At 47.3% G+C, this 21108-nt stretch overlaps 2 protein-coding genes across 2 annotated transcripts in view; one reads left to right on the forward strand and one right to left on the reverse strand.

The window, feature by feature from the left end:
• The window catches only part of LOC101911108 (histone H2A-IV), a 232107-nt gene that overhangs the window by 23157 nt on the left and 187842 nt on the right, over positions 1-21108 (reverse strand). The window lies entirely within an intron of this gene.
• Positions 315-17132, forward strand: ERP27 (endoplasmic reticulum protein 27). Its single transcript, XM_055807331.1, has 7 exons — positions 315-435; positions 646-746; positions 3607-3744; positions 7314-7427; positions 10409-10534; positions 16179-16376; positions 17088-17132. The coding sequence occupies exons 1-7, from the start codon at positions 315-317 to the stop codon at positions 17130-17132; spliced, it is 843 nt and encodes a 280-aa protein (XP_055663306.1).

Raw genomic sequence — 21108 nt, forward strand, 5'->3', positions numbered from 1 at the left:
TGGGGAAGTGCAGTGGCTCCTTCTGCGTGGAGGGATGTTCTTACCCAACTGGGGTGCCTGGTCACACAGCTGTAGGGTAGCCAAGATGGCCAGTGCTGTGGGTGAGGGCACAGTGGTGGCAGTGTTGGTGAGGCTCTCCCAAGGCCGGTGCCTGCACAGCAGGGAGGGACTCTCTCCCAGCTGGGTGGTTATCTCAGGAGCTGAAGGCTTCACCCTGGCCCAGCTGCTCCCTTCCCACTGCCCCAGGAGCTGCTGTGGGCCCCTTGCAGCAGCTGACGTGTCTCTTGCCTGGGAGAGGACTGGAGCGGGGTGGCATGTCGAGGAGAGGGCAAGCTGGCACTATGGGCACCTCCATCTTCCCATGCCTCTTCATTATCCTGCTCACCAGGGGCTTCCCAGCAAGGTGTGCTGGAGATGGCAGCTCTGCATCACACAGTAAGTGAGCTTTCCTCCTGGCTCAGGGTGAGGCTGAGCCTGCTGTGGGGAGTCCTTGCCCAGGGTGTGCTGCGCAAGCATTGTGTCGAGCTTGCAGGATTGATGTGTGGGTGAGGTTGTAAGGGGTGGGATGCTTATGTGAATGTTGGGGGGAGCCTCTGTAAGCTTCTTTTTGCGTACCCTCTGTCAAGCCCTGACTCTCCTCTTGAGGCACAGCCAGCACCGCAGAGAAACCTATCCTGTTGAACAATGTTGAGGATGCTGAAGCCTTCATCGGTGGTGCAGAGGTGGTGGTCGCTGGATTCTTCCAGGTGTGTTCACAGCACCTACCCTCCACCAGCTGTGAGCCCTATCCCACCCTGACAAGAGCGTGGGGCTGGATGTGGCATAAACACCTTCCAAAGGCAGCTCCTGTCCTGAAAGTTGCTGGGGCTGTGAGGGACATGTGGAGGTATTAGGTGACGCCACAGAGAGATTGCAGGGAATATAGTATGTGTGTGGAAAGGGAGATGGAGCAAGGGGAGAAGGTGGAGGAGTTTGTAGGAGCCCTGGAGCAGAAGGGAAGTGCTGCAGGGGAAGCAAAACAGGAATGTAAGTGGCAGAAAAACAGTGTTGGTGAGGCATGAGTGGGAACGTCAGTGGTCTGCTTTAGTCGGTAAAGATAGAGCAAGGCACTGCCTGCATGATGGTGCTGAGGAAGCCAGGTCTCAGGGAGCAGTGCTTGTGTGGGTCCTCTGAAGTCCAAGAGGGTTTGGGTTCAGGCTGCAGCCTCCTCCCAGGACAGTGTAGGCATGGTCTCTCTGTCTCACTGCTTTGTTCCCCAGAGTTGATACCCTTGAAATCTCTGCCTCTCTGTGTCTAAATTCAATTGAATTCAAAGGTGAGTGATGGATTTGTGCCCCTTGTCCCCAAAATGGCATGAATGTTTTCCCTTAGGAAACAAGACAAAAATAGTGAGTTAGAGCACCATAAAACAGAGGCCTCTTTGACAGGATCCTCATTAGTTTTAAGGTCCCCAAGTTGCACCTTTTCCCCCCTTTTCCTTGAGCTGTGCTCTGGGCTTCTGCTGCCCACCCACATACAGCCTCATGGCTTCTGTCAGAGAAAACTTTAGCCTTTTGAAAACAACTCCTTCTGCAAATGCCTTCATCCTTCTGCCCTGTGCCTGGGTCTGGAGGACAGCCTAGGGAGGGCATCATGCCCTTGGTATAGGGCAATGGGATCTTACAGCCCACCACAGAATGAGGACTGATGATGCTACCTGTGCAGTGTCTGAGTGCTGGAGGCTTATGCCCCAGGGGCCTTGCTAAGCACTGATCACAGAGCACCATCTGCCTCACCTTCGGTGCCTGCAGGCATTTGGAGCTCCTCCGGGGTTGCTTTTGCAGTGCTACAGCCCTGCAAACCAGTGAGGCAATCTGCACACGCAGAACGAAAGCGCTGAGACGCCTTCTTCCCCCAGGGCAGCTGGCTGTGCTTGTGGCAGAGCTGTACCTGGGGTGCAGAGCCTCCTGCCAAGCTACAGCAGGGACTGTGGCTTCTTGCTGGGCAAAGCAGCGTGGGGGGCATAACCACTGGTGGTGTCTTGTGCCACTGTGGCCTCCATCCCGCTGCAGTGTTTCATTCATCAGTCAGACAGGAGGCTGCTGCCATGCAGCCCCAGCTGCCAGGAGCACGAGGCAGCAGCCAGGGACGCGTTGGGCATTCAGTGCCTGAAGCATGACAGACCTGCATTTAAACAGTAGATAAAGATGTATGTGTGCCATGAAGGCTTGTCTTGGCCCTCTGCCTGAGAGTATATTCGTCCAAATAATGTCCATGCTCTGTGTTTGCCATAAATTATTTCTCTGCTGCAGCCTTTCAATTCACTGCAGTATGTGGCTCGGCAAGCTCCCTGTGTAATGAGCACGGCCTCCCTGACTGGGAACAGCATGCCATGATGGAAAAACAGCACACTGCTCCAGAAACCCCACGTGTCTGTGAGAAAGGGCCATGCTTGGCCTGATTAAACCCCAGCTTTCCCAGGAATGCTGCAAAACTCAGTTAAGGTTATTCCCACCCCAGGCTTTAGCACTCTCACCAGAGCCATGTTGACGTGCTGGCATTTCCAAAACAGGTCAGGAAAGTTGTTTTTCTTTTAAATGAAGAAAGTATTTTGTTTTCCATTCTCTCTGGGCTCACAAACAGCTGAGATGATGGTTCAAACTAAAAAGAAAACCAAAACAATTTCCAAGCGGAGACTGTGTCTTAAGAATTTAAATCCAATAAGTAGAAGTATCAAAAATCAAAAGAAAAGTTGGGAATGAAATAGCAAGGGAAACTTTAATATGGGCTAAGGCTGAAGCTAGAAAGAGAATGGACCTCAGGTTACTGAGAAATTGCATATTACTATCCTTTGACGTATCTGCATTAGCTATGTTTTAAAGGGTATGTCTAAGACACCTTTTTAAAAGGAACCAGGATACTGCTAATGCAAAGTGTTAAAAATTATGAACCTCTAACCCTAGAATCGAAGTAATCTTAAAACCTGTATTTTTATGTATCTATTTTATACACACACACACACACATATGTCTGTATATATATATATGTGTATATATATTTAAGAGTGCTACATCTAGAGTCTGGGTTTCTCCCCTCCCTTTTGAGCTCCAGGACTCAGCATTATCCTGGTGCCACCTGTGCGTGCCGGGGTGAGGTTTCAGAGGAACGGGGGGCGAGGTTCCCGCAGCGCCTCGGCTATGTGCCAGCTGTGGCTTTGCCACTGACAGCGCGCTTGGTGACCTCCCCGGCTTTGGGAGGAGAGGGGGCTGGCGGGGCGAGGGGGGACCTCTGCAGCATCCCGGCCACGCAGGCAAGGTCACAGCGGGAGAGAAAGACGCGTAGCCGGGCGCCCTCTCCGGTCTCGCGGCGGCCTCCCCCGCCCTTCGGCAGCCCCCCCCTCCCGGCCTCCCTGCGCCCCCTCGGCGGGGCAGCGGGGCGGGGGGGCCGCGGGCCGGGCGGTTCTGCCGGGCGGGCGGTAGGTGTCGCCCTGGCGCCACCTCCGTGCGAGCGGCGAGCGGCGAGCGGCGGGCGGCGGGCGGCGGGCGGCGGGCGGCGGGCGGGGGGCGGGGGGAGGCTCCGCTCCTCTCCCCACGCTTCACCCTTCCTCCTTCTCCTCTCCCTCCGCAGGAGCCGGACAGCTCCGAAGCGTCCCCGTTTCTCCTGGCGGCCGGCCGGATCCCGGAGGTGCCCTTCGGCCTCAGCAGCAGCCCCGCGGTGCTGTCCCGCTACGGCGTGGCGGCCAACACCGTCACGCTCTTCCGCAGGGTGCGTGGGGCGGGGGTACCCACGGCGCCGCGCTGCCTGGCCGGGGGGCCCGGGAGCTACGTGGGGCGAGCCGCCGCTGGCCCCCGGTAGCTCCCTCCCGGGAAAACACGCTGCCTGGCAGAAGGTTGCATCCACAGGCGTAACTCCCTGGTGTAGAAGATCCCCTGCCCACCGGTGTTGGTCAGAGGGGCTCGGGGCAAGTGCTTAAGAACTGCCCGCGGTCACGGTGAAGCAATGAAGTTTCCGGGTAGCAGTGATAAAGAAGATTAAAGCAGCTTATCTCTCTCAGAGCAAGCCAAAAAAGGGCTTGTCGTTGATAGTCATTCTGCCTGCCCTACTACGAGCACATCTGTAGAGCTTCCTGCCCCAAAGAGTTTTTTTGCTTTTCGCTTGCAGAGTGCCCTTCACTGAGACATGCAACATTTATTACACCTGATGTGATTCTTTATTTTAAGTGTTTGGCCTGTGGATCTGGTCCAGCACTCAGTGCTTTGCAAAGAACGATGTCTGTGTCTCTGAGTGACCTGCCTGGAGCTCAGTGTTACTTGGATGGGGTTTCTGTGGTTTTGGAAAGGCTCCTGAGGCACATGAAAAACATCTAGAGGCCATCATACAATGGATCAACACAGCAGGCTTGATGTCAAATGTTGCCAAGCGTCACTTCAGGCAGGCAAAGCTGTCTCCCTTGGGTGCACAACTTTTCTGTCGTCACTGAAAGTAGATCCAGACTGGGTCTTTGCAGTTACAGATGCTCTGCCACCAAAAGAAATCCCAAGCGCTTTTTTCTGTCTCCTACACTGGTTTGCAGAATTATTCCCGAAATACGCTTTGGGCATGGACCCATTAAAAATGTTACTTTGCAGTTTGTTAGGAATAGATGCTGTGGAAGAGAAAATCTTTGTTGACTCCAGCTCTAAGTGCTGGTGCTTCACTGAATCTGAAGCCATGTTTGCTGGAGTTTAAGGAGGCAATATTGGGAAGGGCCATGTACTTGCTTCAAGAGTACCAGCAAAAGCTAAGAGCAAGTATTCTGCTGGTTATATCAATTTCCTTGTGTTGTACCTTCTCACACAAGTGTGGCACTTGAAAACTGGGGAGAGAGGTGTATCTGGGGAGAAGAGGGTCCCTAGATAGTGCGAGATGTTCTAAAGGCTAATGAGGTGTCATGACACCAGAGCTCTAATCACACAAGGGGTGGTAGTGGTGGGAGAATGGGATGGGAGACAAACTACATGTACCAGGGAAAGTAAATGTGCCACCTTGGCTAAGTTCTAGATAGAGGCTGTAAAAAGATTGGACAAAGCCAGTTTGTTCCTCTTACTTTCTCATCGTTTCCTGCACTGTGTTTACCACTGGAATTATCCAAATAATTCAAAGAGAATGATCTAAGAGTGAGCAATAGGTAGGCAGGTCCTTTTATTTAACCTCTTATTTGCTATGTGCAGATGTTGCAATTTGAAGCAACACCCATCTCAGTTTTGGTTCTTATTCATAGTGGTTTTCTTCCAAAAATATTGAAAAGATCCTTTGTTTTTACCCTGTGGCAGATAACGAGGATGACTGCATTGGGAGGATGTTCGATAAAATAAGCTATCTGGATTGTTGGAATTTGGATTATATTGAATATTCTTTGTTTACACTGCAGTTTTTGCAGCTGAACTCTTGTTTAATAGAAAAAAACCCCACCAAAATCAGCCAAGATACTAATACATTAGTCAGGTTCAGATTTGGTTGTCTAATTGTCAGTCTTTAAGTTATTCAGACACATTATTTTTCCTTTTATTCTGTGCTAAATACTGTATAGGAGTAAGGGGTCAGAGATAAAAAGGAAAAGAAAAAAGAACGGAGACAAGAACTTGGAATAAAATACTCATTTGAAGAATGCAAAGTTGCGTTACCAGGATAGCAGTGAATCGGAGGCATAAATGAATTTTTTCTTTCCTTTTGCAGAGTATGAAACACAGTGCTTAGAAGTTTAAACCATAATTACAGTAGTAAAAGGGGCAGCTGTCAAATAGTGAGACTTCTTTGCATATAGTGGAGAGAAATAGATTTATTCTAGTGAGGGATCTGACCTGACAGACCTAAAAAGAACACAATTAACACATGCTAACAAGCTATTTATATGGAGTGATACAGATATTTTGACTAGAGCTTTAACCGTTAGATGCAGGCTGTTTTCCAGCCTTATTTTCTTAAAATAATAAATGTTAAGTACAGATTTAAAATGTTGTTATTCCAAAATGAAAATCAGGTGTTTTCAGAAGCCCATGAAAGTCAAGAGAAGACTTTCTGTGGAGTCCAGGGTGCTTTAGATTGGTTCCCAAAGCCTGTCTGATCTTACCCGCCCAGATACTGCACTGGCCTGATCTTATTTACTTGAATAGAGCTGCCCTTTCATTTTACACAGGAGGAAAAGCTGTGAGAGGGATTGGGCTGCACAGTCTGAAAAGCACCAGTTTGGATTGCCAGACAGGGTGCTGTGGCCCACTACCAGATCAAAGACTTTGCCAATGACCACAGAACAGCAAAAAGGGCTTTAGATGTCTGCACACCACTGGAAAAACTAACACGAGCACTTTCAGAGGTCGTACAGATGCAGAGAATAAAATCTAGGGTGTGCATGTGGATCTTTTCTCAGCCCCAGGAACCTCGTTCAACGTGTGTATCAAAGGCTTGCAAATCCCAGAATTTGATCCTATTGCATGTCAGAGCCCAGCATCCCTATGGCTCAACTCAGTCATGTCCTGTGGTGGTACTGCACAGCAGCTCTGCCCTTTCAGGTGGTTTAGCTGTCATTCAATGATTGCGTGTTTTTTTTCTGTTCACCAGGTCATGAAAACCTCAATAAAATCACGTCATTTGGGTGGGGGTGTGGAGTGTGGGGAGATAGTGTTAGGTAGTCCCGTGAGGAGCAGGGAGCTGGACTTGATGATCCTTATGGGTCCCTTCCAACTTGAGATATTCTATGATTCTGTGTATGGCAGGATGGGTTTTCCTTTAAAGCTAAAATGTGCTGGGCTTGGGGTTTTTAAAATTTTCTATTTTTTTTTTCTGTACTGGAAAAAAATTCTCTTTTTATTGGAGAAATTTCCTGTTTGCACAATGTTTCCAGGAAATCCATACAGGTCCATGCCAATGTTTATTACTTGTAGAAGGAACAGAATAAGCAGATGAAGATTTAAAAAAGGGATGTAAAGCCAAAATAGCTGCAAGGAGTTAGGCTGTTTAATGATGTCTCTCCACAATGCCTAGAATATGCCTAGAACTGTTTACAGTGCATCAGGAGCTGATGCTGTAGGAATATCTGGAGTCCTCGGGGATTTCTGTCATGCCATGAGTTTGTCTTGTCCTTGGGAGACTGAAGGAGGGTGGAAGATCCTTATCTCAAAGTGCAGGCTGGTCTTTGTAGGCTCTGGACCTTCAGAGTGGGGTTATGTGGTGGAGGGGAGAGGGTGGAGGTGTCCCAGGGGGTGGGTGTCTCTGTGAGTGAGTGCCATCAGTGCCTCTGGAAGGGGTGCTGAGAGGAGAGGACAGCTGTGACTGGAGGTGTCTTTGCATGTCTTCAGGTAGACAATGACCGGAGGGATCTGGATATGAACAACAAAGATGTTGATGTCGAGAAGATGACTCGTTTCATTCGGATGAACGAGCTCCGCCTGGTGACAGAATACAACCCTGTGGTAATTACCAGGTCCCCTCAGTCATCACCCTGGCACCTGGCCTCCTCCTCATGGGCATCCTCTGGCCCAAGAGTTTGCATACTCGCATGTGTGTGAGGACTGCAGCAACAGTGTGGATGGGGTTGGAGAAGCCATGCAGCTCTTTGCTGCTGCTCCATACTGGGACTGGAAGCAGATGCTGTGCTGGGGTGTGCAAGTGGGGTGGGTAGAGGAAGGGAAGCATGGTGACTCCTTTAGCATTTCAGTAAATTTGGGATGTTGGTGGGCAGAAAGTTCCATTTCTTACCACTCCTGCTGGCAATGCTGCTTCCTCCCATGGGCACTTGCCATGTTCTGCCATGCCTACAGACCCTGCACAGCCACGATCCCCTCTCTTTGGCTGAGAAGCCTTGAGAAACATGGAAACTTCAGCACCCTGCTTCCAGAAGGCAGGCTTTTCTTCATCACCCAGCACATAGGGCTTGATGTAAGCCCAGCTATTTAAAGGCATATTCAAGAGCTGATTGGAAACTTCCCAAGCAAAATTTTATCTGTCCCCTCCATCACTTTCCAGAATGCGTCAGTTCCACAAAAACATAAAAGAGATCAGACAGAGGATGCTTCCATGTTGGCCATCTTCATTAGCTCACCCGTTTGACTGGCAGTGGCAGGGTCTCAGTGCTCCTCCCTGCTATAGAGGGTGACCAAGGATTTAGGCTTCTCTAAAATCTCAGCAGTTTGCTGGGCTCATTGCTGTGGAGTCAATAGTCTTAGAAGCCCCAGTGGTCACAAGACCTGAGACTTTATCATTGCTGATGGGGTCTTTTGCAGACTTCTGGATAGCTACAATAGTGCTGACCAGGCTCAATTTAATCAAAGGAGAATGCCTCAACCTGTTTCAAAGCTATACTTTTGCAAGCTGACGACAAGGATCAGCTAAGAGGGCTGACACATTCCCCACTTCAGGTGCAGCCTGCCAGTAGAGAGAGCATTTTGTTTTGGAAATGCAACATTTTGCTTCTAGAATGAAATACTGCAGATATTATGTTTTTCTCTTAAAAAGAAAAAAAAAAGAAAAAAGAAAAAGTGGATTTGTTTTTTAATCTTGATAAGGGATGTGAAAAATGCATTTCAATATCACAGAACATTTCTGAGTCAGAAAGGTATATCCTGTCCCTCTGTCCTTGCAGCCCTTTGAGAACACCCAAGTCATGTCAGTGGGAATGTTCTTGTTATCTTTATAATCGCCCAGGCCTTCTGAACCCTTGGAGTCTCCACTGCATCTTTTGGCAATTCATTAGATCATGGCTCTTTCTTCATGCATTTCTATTGATGCTTTGGGGTCTCACTCTGTGGCGTCCTGTTCAGCACCCAAGCTGTCTCCCTGACTAAGAAGTCCTGAGCTGTTCAGCCAGTCCTTTCCACCCTGACTAGCCATACACTTGTTGTTCAGGTTTTTTTCCAGACACTTTGGAGTACTATCAAGGTGCTGCACTTAAGAGTGCCTCCTGCAGTCTCTGCCCCAAAGCCCTCCCAGCTCTGCTAACATAGCTTGTTTTTTCTAAATACTTATTCCCAGTGCATGTGCTGTTTGCATCTAAGAGTGCTGCCACTCAGCAAAGGCTGGGGTCACGCAGATCACAGAGTGCTGCTAGGAGTTCCTCTCCCCATCCTGGCACCCTTACTGTTTCTTCCACATTCTTCAGGCATTTTTATGCAATGCTTACCCTGTGGGCTTTCCAGCAGTCAGATATGACCCGGCTGTGTTGATGAACTCTGCTGATCACTCTTGCACAAGGTTGTATGGACAGGCAAGCCTTTGAGTGGAGTTGCGAGAGGAACTGCTGCTCCAGCTCTGCTTGCTCTCAGCCCAGCCTTGTCACGGCCCTTGGTGCTGTCCAGATTCATCCTCACCTTCAGCCCCATCCTCTCCCATGAGGTCTTCTAATGTTCTCCAGCCTTGGTTTGCATCCCCTGTACTCTCCCCTGCCCCATTCGCACACCAGAAAAATGAAGGGATACAAAATGTCCGATAAACAGTATGCTAATGGCAGAGTCCTGTCTGCCAAAAGCTAGATGCTGTGCAGTGCATGGCCCTTGCTGGCGTGCGCTCCCTGACCCTTTCCTTATTACTCCTGAAGCGTGTGGAAACTTTCGTCTCCCACTGGCAAGCTGCACAGTCTGTGTGTCTGTGGTTTTGGTGGCACAGGGGAGGCAGCAGGTCTGGCCTGGCTGATGTTTAATTTGAGGGAGAGGCTGCAGGGCTGCAGGAAGCGGGCAGAAGGAGAAGCAAGATGACAAGTGAGCGAGTGCCTGGAGATGATGTGGTGGCTTCTTGGGCAGTGCCAGCCCTGTCATCTCACAGAGGGCCAGTGTGTGCCCTTACTGAGGGAACAAGAGAGAGCTGGCTCCTGGTCTCCCACTATGGGACTGCAGAGGCAATTTTAACCCTCAGCACTCTAGAATGCCCAGGCATTGGGGCTGCTGAAACTCTGGACTCATCCCCATCTTATGCACAACTGACTGCTAAATAAAGGAAATTAAGGGAGACACCAACCCTGACACCACAAATCCTTCCTGCTTTCTTGCTCCCATTTTGGCTGGGTGCTGGACCTCAGTGATTCAGAACACCCTTATTTTCAGTGTCTGCTGGCCTTCCCTCTTCACCTCCTTGCCCCTCTAGCCTTCAGCTGGCTGTATCCAGGCAGTCCTCCTGCCTAGTCACTGACCGTCCTGAGGCCAGTGATGAACCATTGTGGTCTTCAGACACTTGTCTCAGGAATAAGCAAAGCCAAGAGGTTAAGTGCTTCTAGAAAGAACACAGACTGGATCCCTCCTGCTCAAAAGAAGGCTGTTCTGCTTGTGAGGCTGATTTGCAAAGAAATCTCAGCTAAAGCATGAGGACTGATGTGCCTCTGGTACTGCATCCAATGTGGACTGAATGTTCTCAATCTCCTTGTTTGTGTGTGTTTCTCTTTCTGTGGTGGCCATGTTTTCGGCAGACAGCAATAGGTGTGATGCAGAGTTCGCTCCAGCTTCACCTCCTCCTGATCACAGACAAGATGTCCCCAAAGCACCCTGAGCGAATGCGGAGGTATCGGGCAGCAGCAGAGCTCTTCAAGGGGAAGGTAAGTCCAAACAGAAAAAGAAGGGGCATTAGGGACAAAAAAGGAGAAAAGTGATTTCTTCCATGAATGGAAAAATCTCCTTCTCTATGCATCAGGGGAACAAAGGCCAGATGGCAGGAAAAGAGGATTAGCTGGATAATCAAGTGGATGGGTTGGATCTCTTCACCTTTTGCCAGTTTGCCTCCTTGTGGAGAAAATAACCTCTGTATCCTTCTCCTCTGCTCCCTCAGAAGGACGTTCGTTACTTCCTTGCTTCTGGTTGAGTGTTGTCCCTTTGTACTGCGAGATGACAAACAGCTGCTGCACTTCAGTCTGGTGATGATTGCATTCCACTGGTGTGATTTGGTAGATACAGCCTGCAAGATGCCAAGGACCATTATATAAGTGACCAGACAGCAATTAATGTCATGGTGCTTCTTAACCCTTAGCCTTCTGGTTGGATCCTGGGCTATTTTAAAGGAATTGCAAATGGTTTTGTCAGATTTCTGATACTAAAGCGATGGGATAGATGAAGTCTTTCAGAGGAATTTTGCCTGGTCCCCACCCCTCTGTGGACAGAGCTTCTCAAGTAGTAAATCACCCTATGGCTGATTCTCTGCCAGCAGCTGGATTACAGGGGAATTTGTGTCTGGGGAACAGAGGAAGGAACTGGCAAGCAAAGGAGGATTGGGAGCAACGGGAAGGCATTTGGAGCAACAGGGAACAGCAGATGAGAGGGGGCAGAAGATCACAGTGTCAGGGAAGGCCAAGCTGAGATGCAGTTGAAGAGATCTTCCTGGGAGAAGTGTGGAGCTGGAAAGAGTTGGGGTTTGAGAACATCTGCATGCATCTGTTTGTGGTACCAAAGGGGCAGATTAAGAATCGAGTATATCCTCATCTTTAAATGGAGGGGTCACCTCAGAACCATGCACTCTCAAAAGTCTTGAAACTTGTTCATGGCAGGACTACTTTGGACCTTGCCATATGTCCCACGCATTGGCAAGAGACCAGGCAGAAATCATGCATCAAAGTCAAAAGGTCTCTTCAATAGCATTTTGTTTTGATGAATACACACACCTGCACACACCCACACACACCATTTATCTGAAAAATTTCAGCTATCTCATGTGAGATGTGTGTTATGGTGACACCATTATCACTGTCCTCCATGAGCAGCAGTCTGATACAGGTCTCCCTCAAGCAGCTAACTCTTCTAACACAGCACATTACTGTTGAGCATCTCTGTCCTTTGCTGATGCAGCTGCATCTAGTTTTCTCTTCATGTGTCATTCCTGGATCTGAGAAAATGTGATTTATTTTCCTAAAAATACTTCACAAAACATTGGATAAAATGTTGTACTGAAGTCCAGATGATTTATAAATTACCAGAAAGCCAAATTATCTTTTTTTAATTAATGCAGGCAAGTTTCCCACTGAATCAGTGTAGAAGTTTGCCAGAGTAAAATATAGAGATTAAAATTGTGGGGATTTGACTAATTATTTCCACTTTACTGCAGTGGTACTGCAGGACATGTAGATGAAGGAACTTAGGATCTAATAAGTCATTTTTCCCAGAGAAGTGGCACTCTGAGTTGGACTGTTCTCTTACAAAGCAGTAACAGACAGCTAGGACCCCTCTGTTTGGTTCTTAGATCTGGATAGCAAGGAGTAAGCAGAGCGATATGCCCATTTAGGTTTGTCTCCATTGCTCTGTCATGTAGAAAGACATGAAATAGTTTGGGTATTCAGAAGCAGCCACTGCACAATACCATGGAAATCTCACTGGCTCATTTTCCTAAGTGGAGTTATCTGCTGTCAAGACTACCAAGTTAACTCAGGTTTACTTGAAAACAAGTAAAATATTGGGTAGATTTTGTCTTTTTGCAGCTCACAGGTTGTCTGTGAATAAATGCAAGATTCTTGACTTTAATTTTATTCAGGTTTACTAATGAATAATTCACAGCCTGTAGGCTGGTGGTGAAAGGCTTGTTTGTGCTGCAGGGTTAGCTGTCAGTGGTTTTAGCAAGGAATCATTGCTGTGCAGTGGAGAGGTGTTCAGGCTCCCTGTGAGCATGTACAACTGCATCCACAAGCACTTCACAGCAATTGCAGAGTACCAGAGCAGCGTGGGGAGATTTGGTGTGTGCTGCCATTTCTCCACAAGCCAGTGAAGAACACAAATAGAGCCTTGAGGGGGTTCCCAAGCAGGAGAAGGGATACAAATCCTTTCAAACGTTTCTGCTGCACTCTGAGGGAAGAGGAGTCCTTGTCATTGTCATCACCAGGAGGGAGAAACTTGTTCCTTGGATTGATGGAGAGAGAATCATAGATTTGTTTAGGTTGGAAGAGACCCTTAAGATCATGGAGTCCAACCGTTAATGGATCATGAGGAAGTGATTCACCTGCTAGTTCCTGGATTATGGTCCCTTAATCTCTAGTTTATGATCTTTTCATTTTTGCCTGAGAGGAAGCTGAGATTTTCAGCTGGAGGTTCTATGAAGCTGTATGATGGGAGTGTTATTTGAAAACAGCCTGAACTGTGCCTGAGCAGCACCGAGTGTCTGAAGGCAGACTAGATTCCTCTAGATGTTATTGTGGAATCTGAGGGCTATAAAATCCTGGAGAGGAAAGTGCAAATGTTAGATGATGTGAAGCCAGCAAGAGCTGACAAGAATAAGAAGAAATATGGTACTTTTCTAGCAGAGTTTGAGAAACAGTTGTGGGTGGATAACAGTGAACAGGCAGAGCTGACAGTGCTGCAGCTGCAGGAGTGAATCCACAAGCCTTCTTGGAAGGATCCCACTGCAATCAAATATGTGCTTATTCAAGAAAGTACTGCCAAGAGTCCAGGCTTTCTACTGGAAAGGAAGTATCAGGATTTGCATTGCTGAGCCAAACTAGCATAAGTATCTTCAGTTTTCTTTCCACAGTACCAGAGTATAACATGAGAATTACAGCTGGTGTACCTTATGGATGTTTGCGGAAGTTTCAATAAGGTGATGTTGAGAATAATAAAAACAGCTTTTGCTGCAACTGATACAACTGGTTTACAATGTCAAAATGATTTAGGTAGAGGTGTTTGCAAAGTCCCTTTTAATTTATATGTAGGCCCATTTAGAAATGGGTTCTGAGAAACTCATGAGACTCCTTTAGTTCATCTTCAATGGAAATGAAAGAACAGTGTTCCTTCTTTTGTAGACAGTCATCCATACACTTCTTATTTTTCTTGTCAGACATTGATGGCTCCAGAACTGAGAAAGATAATATTTAGAGATGCTGTCTTTGGTGTTTATCTTTGTTAGAGGAAAAACTAAGTGACATCGAATTGATGTCTACCATTGCAGTACTACTTTCAATTAACTTTAATTTCTTGGGCAATAACATCATTCCATATCTTAGTATTTACCAGGAGCTTGATGTTCTATAAGCACCGGGCTAGGAATCAAGTTGTCAAGACACCAAGACAACACCAGTGTACAGAATTTTCTGAAAGAGAGCTTATTGCAGGTGACAGCGCACAGATAATATGCTTGGTTTCCATCTGCTGAGGAGACCAGGCTTCCAGTGCTTGTGGCCTCAGTACCAACACACATTACAGACTGCCTCATGGGTGTGACTTTGAGGCTGCACAGGCCCTGGCAGGACCCCAGGGGTACATCCAGCATAGGATACACGGCCTGTCCTTTTGCTGAAGGAGGATTCATCCTATGTCACAGCACTTACCAGGAATGTGTCATTCTAAAATGCACGTGATAGGTGTTACTGTTTCTTCTTTCGAGCGACAGTGGACAAATGAAATTTCCATCTCTCTTGTATGTTTGGAAAAGAAGAGGGGAAGGAAACTTTTGCTGTACTTTGGCACCCTGTAACTCTGAGCCAAATGTGAGTCACTAGAGAGATCCAAGCCAGGAACTGCAAATGATGGTATCTCAGGCTTTCTAGCTGAGGGGCCAGTTGTTTGTGTGTCTTTGTTTTCTTGCTGCTCCAGCTGAAAACCTCTTAGATCAGGTTCTTAGACCTGTGACCCTTAGATTTCTGACCCTTCCCTAGCTTGGTGTTTTATCCTTCAAAAAGATAAAACTCGAGGAGAAGTTCCCCACAACCTGGCTGCTCACTAGCTTGTTGCCCTTGGGGCACAGTTGGCTTATGAAAGAGAAATGGCAAGTGGTAAATGTCACATATCCCGTGGAAATGTTGTTCCTGTTTCTGTATCACAGTGATTAACTGCAGTTAAACTTTACACCAGCCTAACTGTCCCTCCTTCCCATAGGCTGTTGCCTAGGAAAGTTTCCAGATATATTTGGTTTTTTATGTAACATGAATTTAGTAAAATAAAGAATTTGAGATTTATCCAGTTTATTTTTAGAGGAGAAAAAAGTTTTGAACTAATGTGAGTGTTCCTGATTGAAAAGAAAGAAAAACGAGACACAGCCTGGGAACTGGGCACATCATCTTCACATTGCATTACTTTTCTTTTTTTAAACTTTTCGTTCTTCTTCGGGAAGTTAAGTCATATCCATGCCTATAGGTACATTGACTATGCTAGGCTCAGTATACTGCACAGGATAAAGAGAAGATGAAATGATACTTATTAGCTGGATGTTTGTTTCATTGACTTGGATATCATCTGCCAAGGGATTCTATTTCATCAGGTCACTGCTTAAATTGTTCCATTGCTGTATTTATTTTCTTTTGTGAAATTCATACGTAATGTTTGTATTTAGTATTAACAGATAATTTAACAAAGATTTTGGAAATACCTGTACATTTTATTGGTAAGGTTTCACATTCCAAAATGTTCGATTTGTACCAATTCCTACAGCACCTATAAGATCTCAGTTGAAACTTACTCCTAAAATTAAATCATAGAATTGATCCCCAATTCTGATAGATCTGTACTATTGAACTTCCCGGAAGAATCCTAATCCTTGGCTTGATTTTGCTCTCCAAGACTACTTGGGAGCCCAGAAAACTGTAGCTCATTCTTATATTGACTTATTCATTGTTGGGTTTCTCTCCCCAGGTCTGACCAACTCTCCACTGAGTTGGGCTGTATGGACATTGGTGTCTTGCCAACAACTCCTGTCTGTGAAATGATTACATCTTCATTTCTATTCACTGCAGCTCACTTAAATATATCCTCTGTAGTTGCTGCTCGCACATTCTTATCCTTGCAGGCTCCTGCTGCCGTATACTTCACTCCCACATTCTTGAAATTGAGTTTGATTCTCCACACACCAAAACACCTTTTTACTCTGCCACTCTGGGTCTTGCATGAGTGTGAGTATCTTATCCAAATAACATGTAAGTAGAGGAGTCGGCTTCTTCCACATGTGCCACTAAGGTAAAAGACATCTTGTCTCCTTATCTCTTAAAAGAATGGAAGTGGAGACTGCCTTCCTGCCATACTCTAGATATATTCTTAAAGAAAGCGAAAGCAGATGTTTTGTTTGGTAGTGTTAAGTCTGGACTTGATAAAATACAGAAAAATGAACTGCAGGGAGCAGTGAGGTAGTGGCAGAGGGAAAAGTTGTCCTAACAGACTATGATCCATTTTCTCTAACTCTTTATAAAGTTAACACTGTGAATCTTCATATGATCACTGTTTGGGGATCTGTTCTAAGTTTCTCTTTTGCTCATGTTTCCTTTCCTATTTCCATCACAGATTCTCTTTATCCTGGTAGACAGCAACTTGAAGAGCAATGAACGAGTAGTGTCATTTTTCAAACTGAAGAAGTCCCAGCTGCCAGCTCTCGCTATATTCCACACACCAGATGAGGAGCAGAATGTGTTGACTGTGGATGAAGTCTCTGTCAAAGGTGTACAGGACTTCTGTAATAATTTCTTACAAAGAAGGCAAAAGGTAAAGGGGGCTCCTGTGCAGTCTACAGGAAGATGGGATCTTGTAGGGCAGTGCTTTTGCTCACAAGGGTCTTAAGGATGACTTCAGTTCCCTGAACTCCTTCCCACCCCTGCCACCTCCTCTTCCATTTTCATTTGCACCTGAATATCAGAAAAGCATTAGATCTAGAGCAGAGATGGATGTCTTTGCAGAGCCTCTTCTTCATTGACTTCTGTCTTCTAGTCTACAGCAAGAAGACTTTGCTGACCTCTGCAATTGTACGAAAGTCTCAGTGAGGCATCTATTTTCTGGGAACAGCAGCTGGGGAGGCAGTGAAGGGTGCTTTTGAACACTGAGAATGGGGGTGGTGGATGGCAGCACCTGAGAGAGGATCAGAGAGACAGTGGCATGTATAGTAAGGAAATCTATCAAGAAGACCACAGAACAGAGTACCCGGACAAGGGCTCAGTACTTTACCAAGGTCTCTGCTAGGAGAAAGACAATTTAATCTCCATGTTCATTCAGCGTTAAGAATCCTCCCTCTGTCAAAGCTCGTCTTCCTGATGAGGCTTTGTGTATCAGTACCCTGTCTTGTGCAATTGAAATGGGATAGGGGCAGGGCAGTGGCATAGACAGCAGAGGGAGGCATTTAAGTTGATATATTTTCTTTTATCACTATGCTGAGAAACTAAGCAATGTCAAAACTGATTTCATGCCTCTAATGTTTTTTAGAAAGTCGACGAACCTGAGAAGGCGGCTCTCAATGAGGAACTCTGATTCTTTCTCAGCCAACAGGATGACTTTGACCAGAGTCATGTTTCTGGTGTATGAAGAGTTCACTGAACCCCACAGCTCAGGAATTCCTGGGATAGTAGTGTTAAGGAGCCAAGTCAGTCATGGATTTCCATCTTCATGCTGTGTACATACATGCTGTCTGCTCTCTCTAAGAATCTCTTCTCCCTTCTTATTTGTTGGTTTCAGCCTTGTTTTCCCAATACTCCAGGAGCTCTAGTATTGCCCTACACTCTGTCCTTCCAGGTCACCTTTGTTGGAGCAAAGGGTGGGTGATACAGCAAAATGGCAATATCAGAGATAAAGCTTGTAGTTTCCAGAGATCTGTTTCCCCCATTCTCTTTGCTTTTGGTGCCATGCTGGGATCCACTGTCAGCCTCTCCTGACACTAGGAACAGATTCGTTGCTTGATGTCACAGGAACTTTTCCATTTCTTTTACTAAATAAAGCAGAAAGTGAATAGCCTAAATTTTTATGCAAATATCCGATTTCCCACTCCCCATGTCTTTCACTTAAGGACAAAGCCTGTGTATTTCTGAGAGAGTAAGCTCAAACACCTCCTTTCTCTGAATTTAACCAGTTTTGCAATGCCTAACGAGGCAGATTCGTTGCTAAGAATCATTCACCATGGAATGGGACCCACCAGCAACAGATATTTCCACCAGGATGAGGGATTTGTGTGAAGGCTGGGAATCAGAACAGTACTGGGTACAGCAGATCTGAGCTGGTGCAGCAAAAATAAATGAGCCTGAGATGCAGGCTGAGGCTAAGAGGAATGGGAGCTGTGGCAGAAGGGCAGTAGAAATTTGCACTGCAAGATATGGGATATCTCCACACTACATTAGAGGGAAAGGCTAATGTCTGTGCACTGACCTCAGACATCCCTCAGAGGTCCCAGTGCTGGTGTACAGGGGATGGGGACTTTGCAGGTGAGGTGTATGAGCCACCCCTGTTCTGCTGTGCTAGATACATGCAGTAGGCTTGCTTCATACTTGGCTCAGCAACCTTTGGCACGAAGTATGGATGCTGTTGTCAAACAGTGACTGCATTTTCTGTCAGGGCTTGAGAGACTTGGCTTGGGACAGGGAGTCTAAGAGGCATAGATCTGGAGCTCTCAGCAATTTCTTGGAGATTAGCCCAAGGTGAAGAACTGGGAATAGAAGAATTTGTTCTTGCAGATGAGGCAAACACAGCTCACCACCACAGATGGGGAAGTCAGGAGCTGGAAGGGATGCACAAGTAACTGCCAGCCACCATGATGAGAGCCGAGGCTTTCAGTACAAAGAAGATGCAGGTGCCAATCCTGTGTTAGCTCTTGCCTCTTCCACGTGGATCAAGCTGATGTCTTTCATCTCCCTGAGGCTCTGTCTCCCATGCAGATGGACTTATCTCCTTTAGTGCTCTACCCTTGCATCCCCTCCACTTACCTAAAGCAAGCCCAGTGCTCTAACATTTGGTATGGGGAATCAAAACAGCTGAACATTTCCAAGGAAGAGTGGTATGACCAAAACAGTATTCAGGATTGTGCCTTGTGTGGGCAAGGATGGGAAACTCTCTCCCTTCAAGCAGGCTTTTTCCTAAGAGGCAGAGTGATGGGCAATATGGGGACTCAGGAGCTCCATGGTCAGTGCAATAGCCAAGAATTGTTTCCTAAATGAGACAGTTCAGAAAAGAGCAAAAAAAGAGGGAGGAAAGGGGAGAAAGACAAATCACCTCTGTCTGTTCAGTTGTCCCCATGGCACAGCTGAGAGTTGCCTAACCTCTCGTTTTCATGTGGCCTATAAGAACCTGTGACATTGCTTCTGGACACAGCTTGACAATAACACTGAAGATGTCAAGGGAGAGGTGAGTTTGGGGCATTATGTGCTGCATGTTTCTTTCTTTAGCCTGGTAAAAGCGGAAGCACCTGCTCTCAGCCCATCAGACTGTTTTATTGGGGTGTCCTCTCTTCTGAGCAGCCATTTCACAGTGACCTTCTGCCTGTAGTCCCAGAAGTGGAGATGTCACCATCATCAGCTAGAATGTACAAGGCCATAAGGTTTGGGCCATGGTGTAGTGTTCGTAACAGCTGGAGTGAGCCATCTCTGCAAACATCTCAAGTGTCTTTTTCTCTGAAGCATAAGACTGTTCAGGGTGGGTCACATACCTGTCACTGGTTTTCATGCGTTGGATTTACAGGCTAGTCGTGGAGCTGCAAGTGAAGACTGCTTCTCAGCAGCACTTCTTGGCATGGAGGGTCTTGCCTGTAGCATCACACAGCTGTGCTGCAGCCTCTCTCCTGCTCAGTGAGCTCACCCAGGAGATGCTGTTGGTGAGCAGAGCAAAGCGTGCCCTCATCATCAGTAGGGCCAGGGAAGAGAAATCTCTGCCCTAGATGACCTCTTGAATGAGCATGTGTCTAGTGGCAATTTGTATGCCTGGATCCTGTTGGATGCTCCTGTGGCTTTTGCGCCTTGAAGAAGGGTGCAGAAGTACATGAAAGCCCTTCTTCAGTGTGCAAAAGCCACAGCAAACCAGTCAGGCTGAGGGCAGAAGGCTGAGCCCCAGGAAGACTCTAAGGTATCAGAACGTCTCGCTGCTTTTGGCTGGTGGCTCAGCCCCTGGGGTGGGCAGAGGTTGCAGTGCTGAACTGGAAGGGCGAGTATGAAGCCTCGACTTTGGTGCTGGAGTTCCCTGAGTAAAGCATGAGGCTTGCTAGGCCTGTGTGTGCCCTGTGTGAGGGGCATGGTGGAGGAAGGATCAGTTGTATCTGACCGTAGGACTGTGTGAAGGCCTAAGTACAGGGCTCAGCCCCTCCAAAGCACTGGGGAGCCACAGGGTCTCATCCAAGACTCTGTCACACACTACAGCTTTGAGGATCAGAGATGGCTTACCTCACACTGGCCCAGAGTCCAGGCAGAGCAAACTCATACCTGCCTTCAACATCCCCATGTCAGTGGTGTGTGATGGTTTTGAACACCTGATTTTATTACCAGTCCTAGAACACGTAGGACTCTATCTCCTAGCAAGGGCTCTGCTTGCATTTCCTCTATGGGAAAATTGCTCCTTGTTATGGCTATAGCTTGTTCCTCCCTAGGAAGGGTTGTACTGCTTTCTCTGCAATTAGGTAAAGTGAGAAAGTCTTCTGCAGAGACATCTGTGAGGAGCCTTGGTGTTGTAGATGTTTCCAGCGTCAGACACCTTTGTGGTCCATACCAAACAGAGTGGGGGGAACTGGCCTGCTGCGTGGGCGTCTGAGGTTCATGTCTTGGCCCTGTGCAGACACAACAGCTGCAGGAATTGGGCACAGCGACGTGACTCTGCCTCAGTGCTGAAGGGAAACAAAACAGGACATGAATGAAGCTCTGGTTCTGCAAACAAGCCTGGGAGCAAAAGCAATGTCCCCAGTGACTGTGTTCACTGTGTACACAGCTAATTATAGGGACAGCTTTTCAGGAGCTTCATTATGTACACTGGGGAGTTTAATACCCTTTGCACCTACCAGAGCTCTGCACCTAACTAACAACATTGGGAGCCACAAGGCAGCCACAGGAAAAGTCTCCTCCTCCTCAACTGCTCTGCAGTACTCTTTGGGACTTGCACAGCACAGACAGCCCCGGAGCGCTGCACTCAGGATGCCCTGAGCACAGGCAGTGGTGGGCGTAGAGCCAGGGGATCTGCCTTAATCCCTGTGCTCAGAAGCTTCTGCAATGGAGCTTTGGTGGGCTCAGACACTGCGATGGGGCATCTGAGGTAGAAATGGGAGGCAGAATCTTGTGGAGGGGCAATCTCTTTGTTGTTTTAGTTTGGGTTTTGTCCCCATTGTGTTATCTCTGACTCAAATTTGTGACATACTTGGCCCAGATGTCTGGAGCTGGCTGGGGAGGCTGGATTGGTTTTCAAGGGGAGGAAGTGCTAGATACAAACTGACAGAGGGCAGGATGTGTGTGTGTGTGTGGGGGGTTCCCTTTCCCCTCAGTGT

Source organism: Falco peregrinus, chromosome 6 (assembly GCF_023634155.1).
Source record: "Falco peregrinus isolate bFalPer1 chromosome 6, bFalPer1.pri, whole genome shotgun sequence".
Taxonomy (NCBI): Eukaryota; Metazoa; Chordata; class Aves; order Falconiformes; family Falconidae; genus Falco; species Falco peregrinus.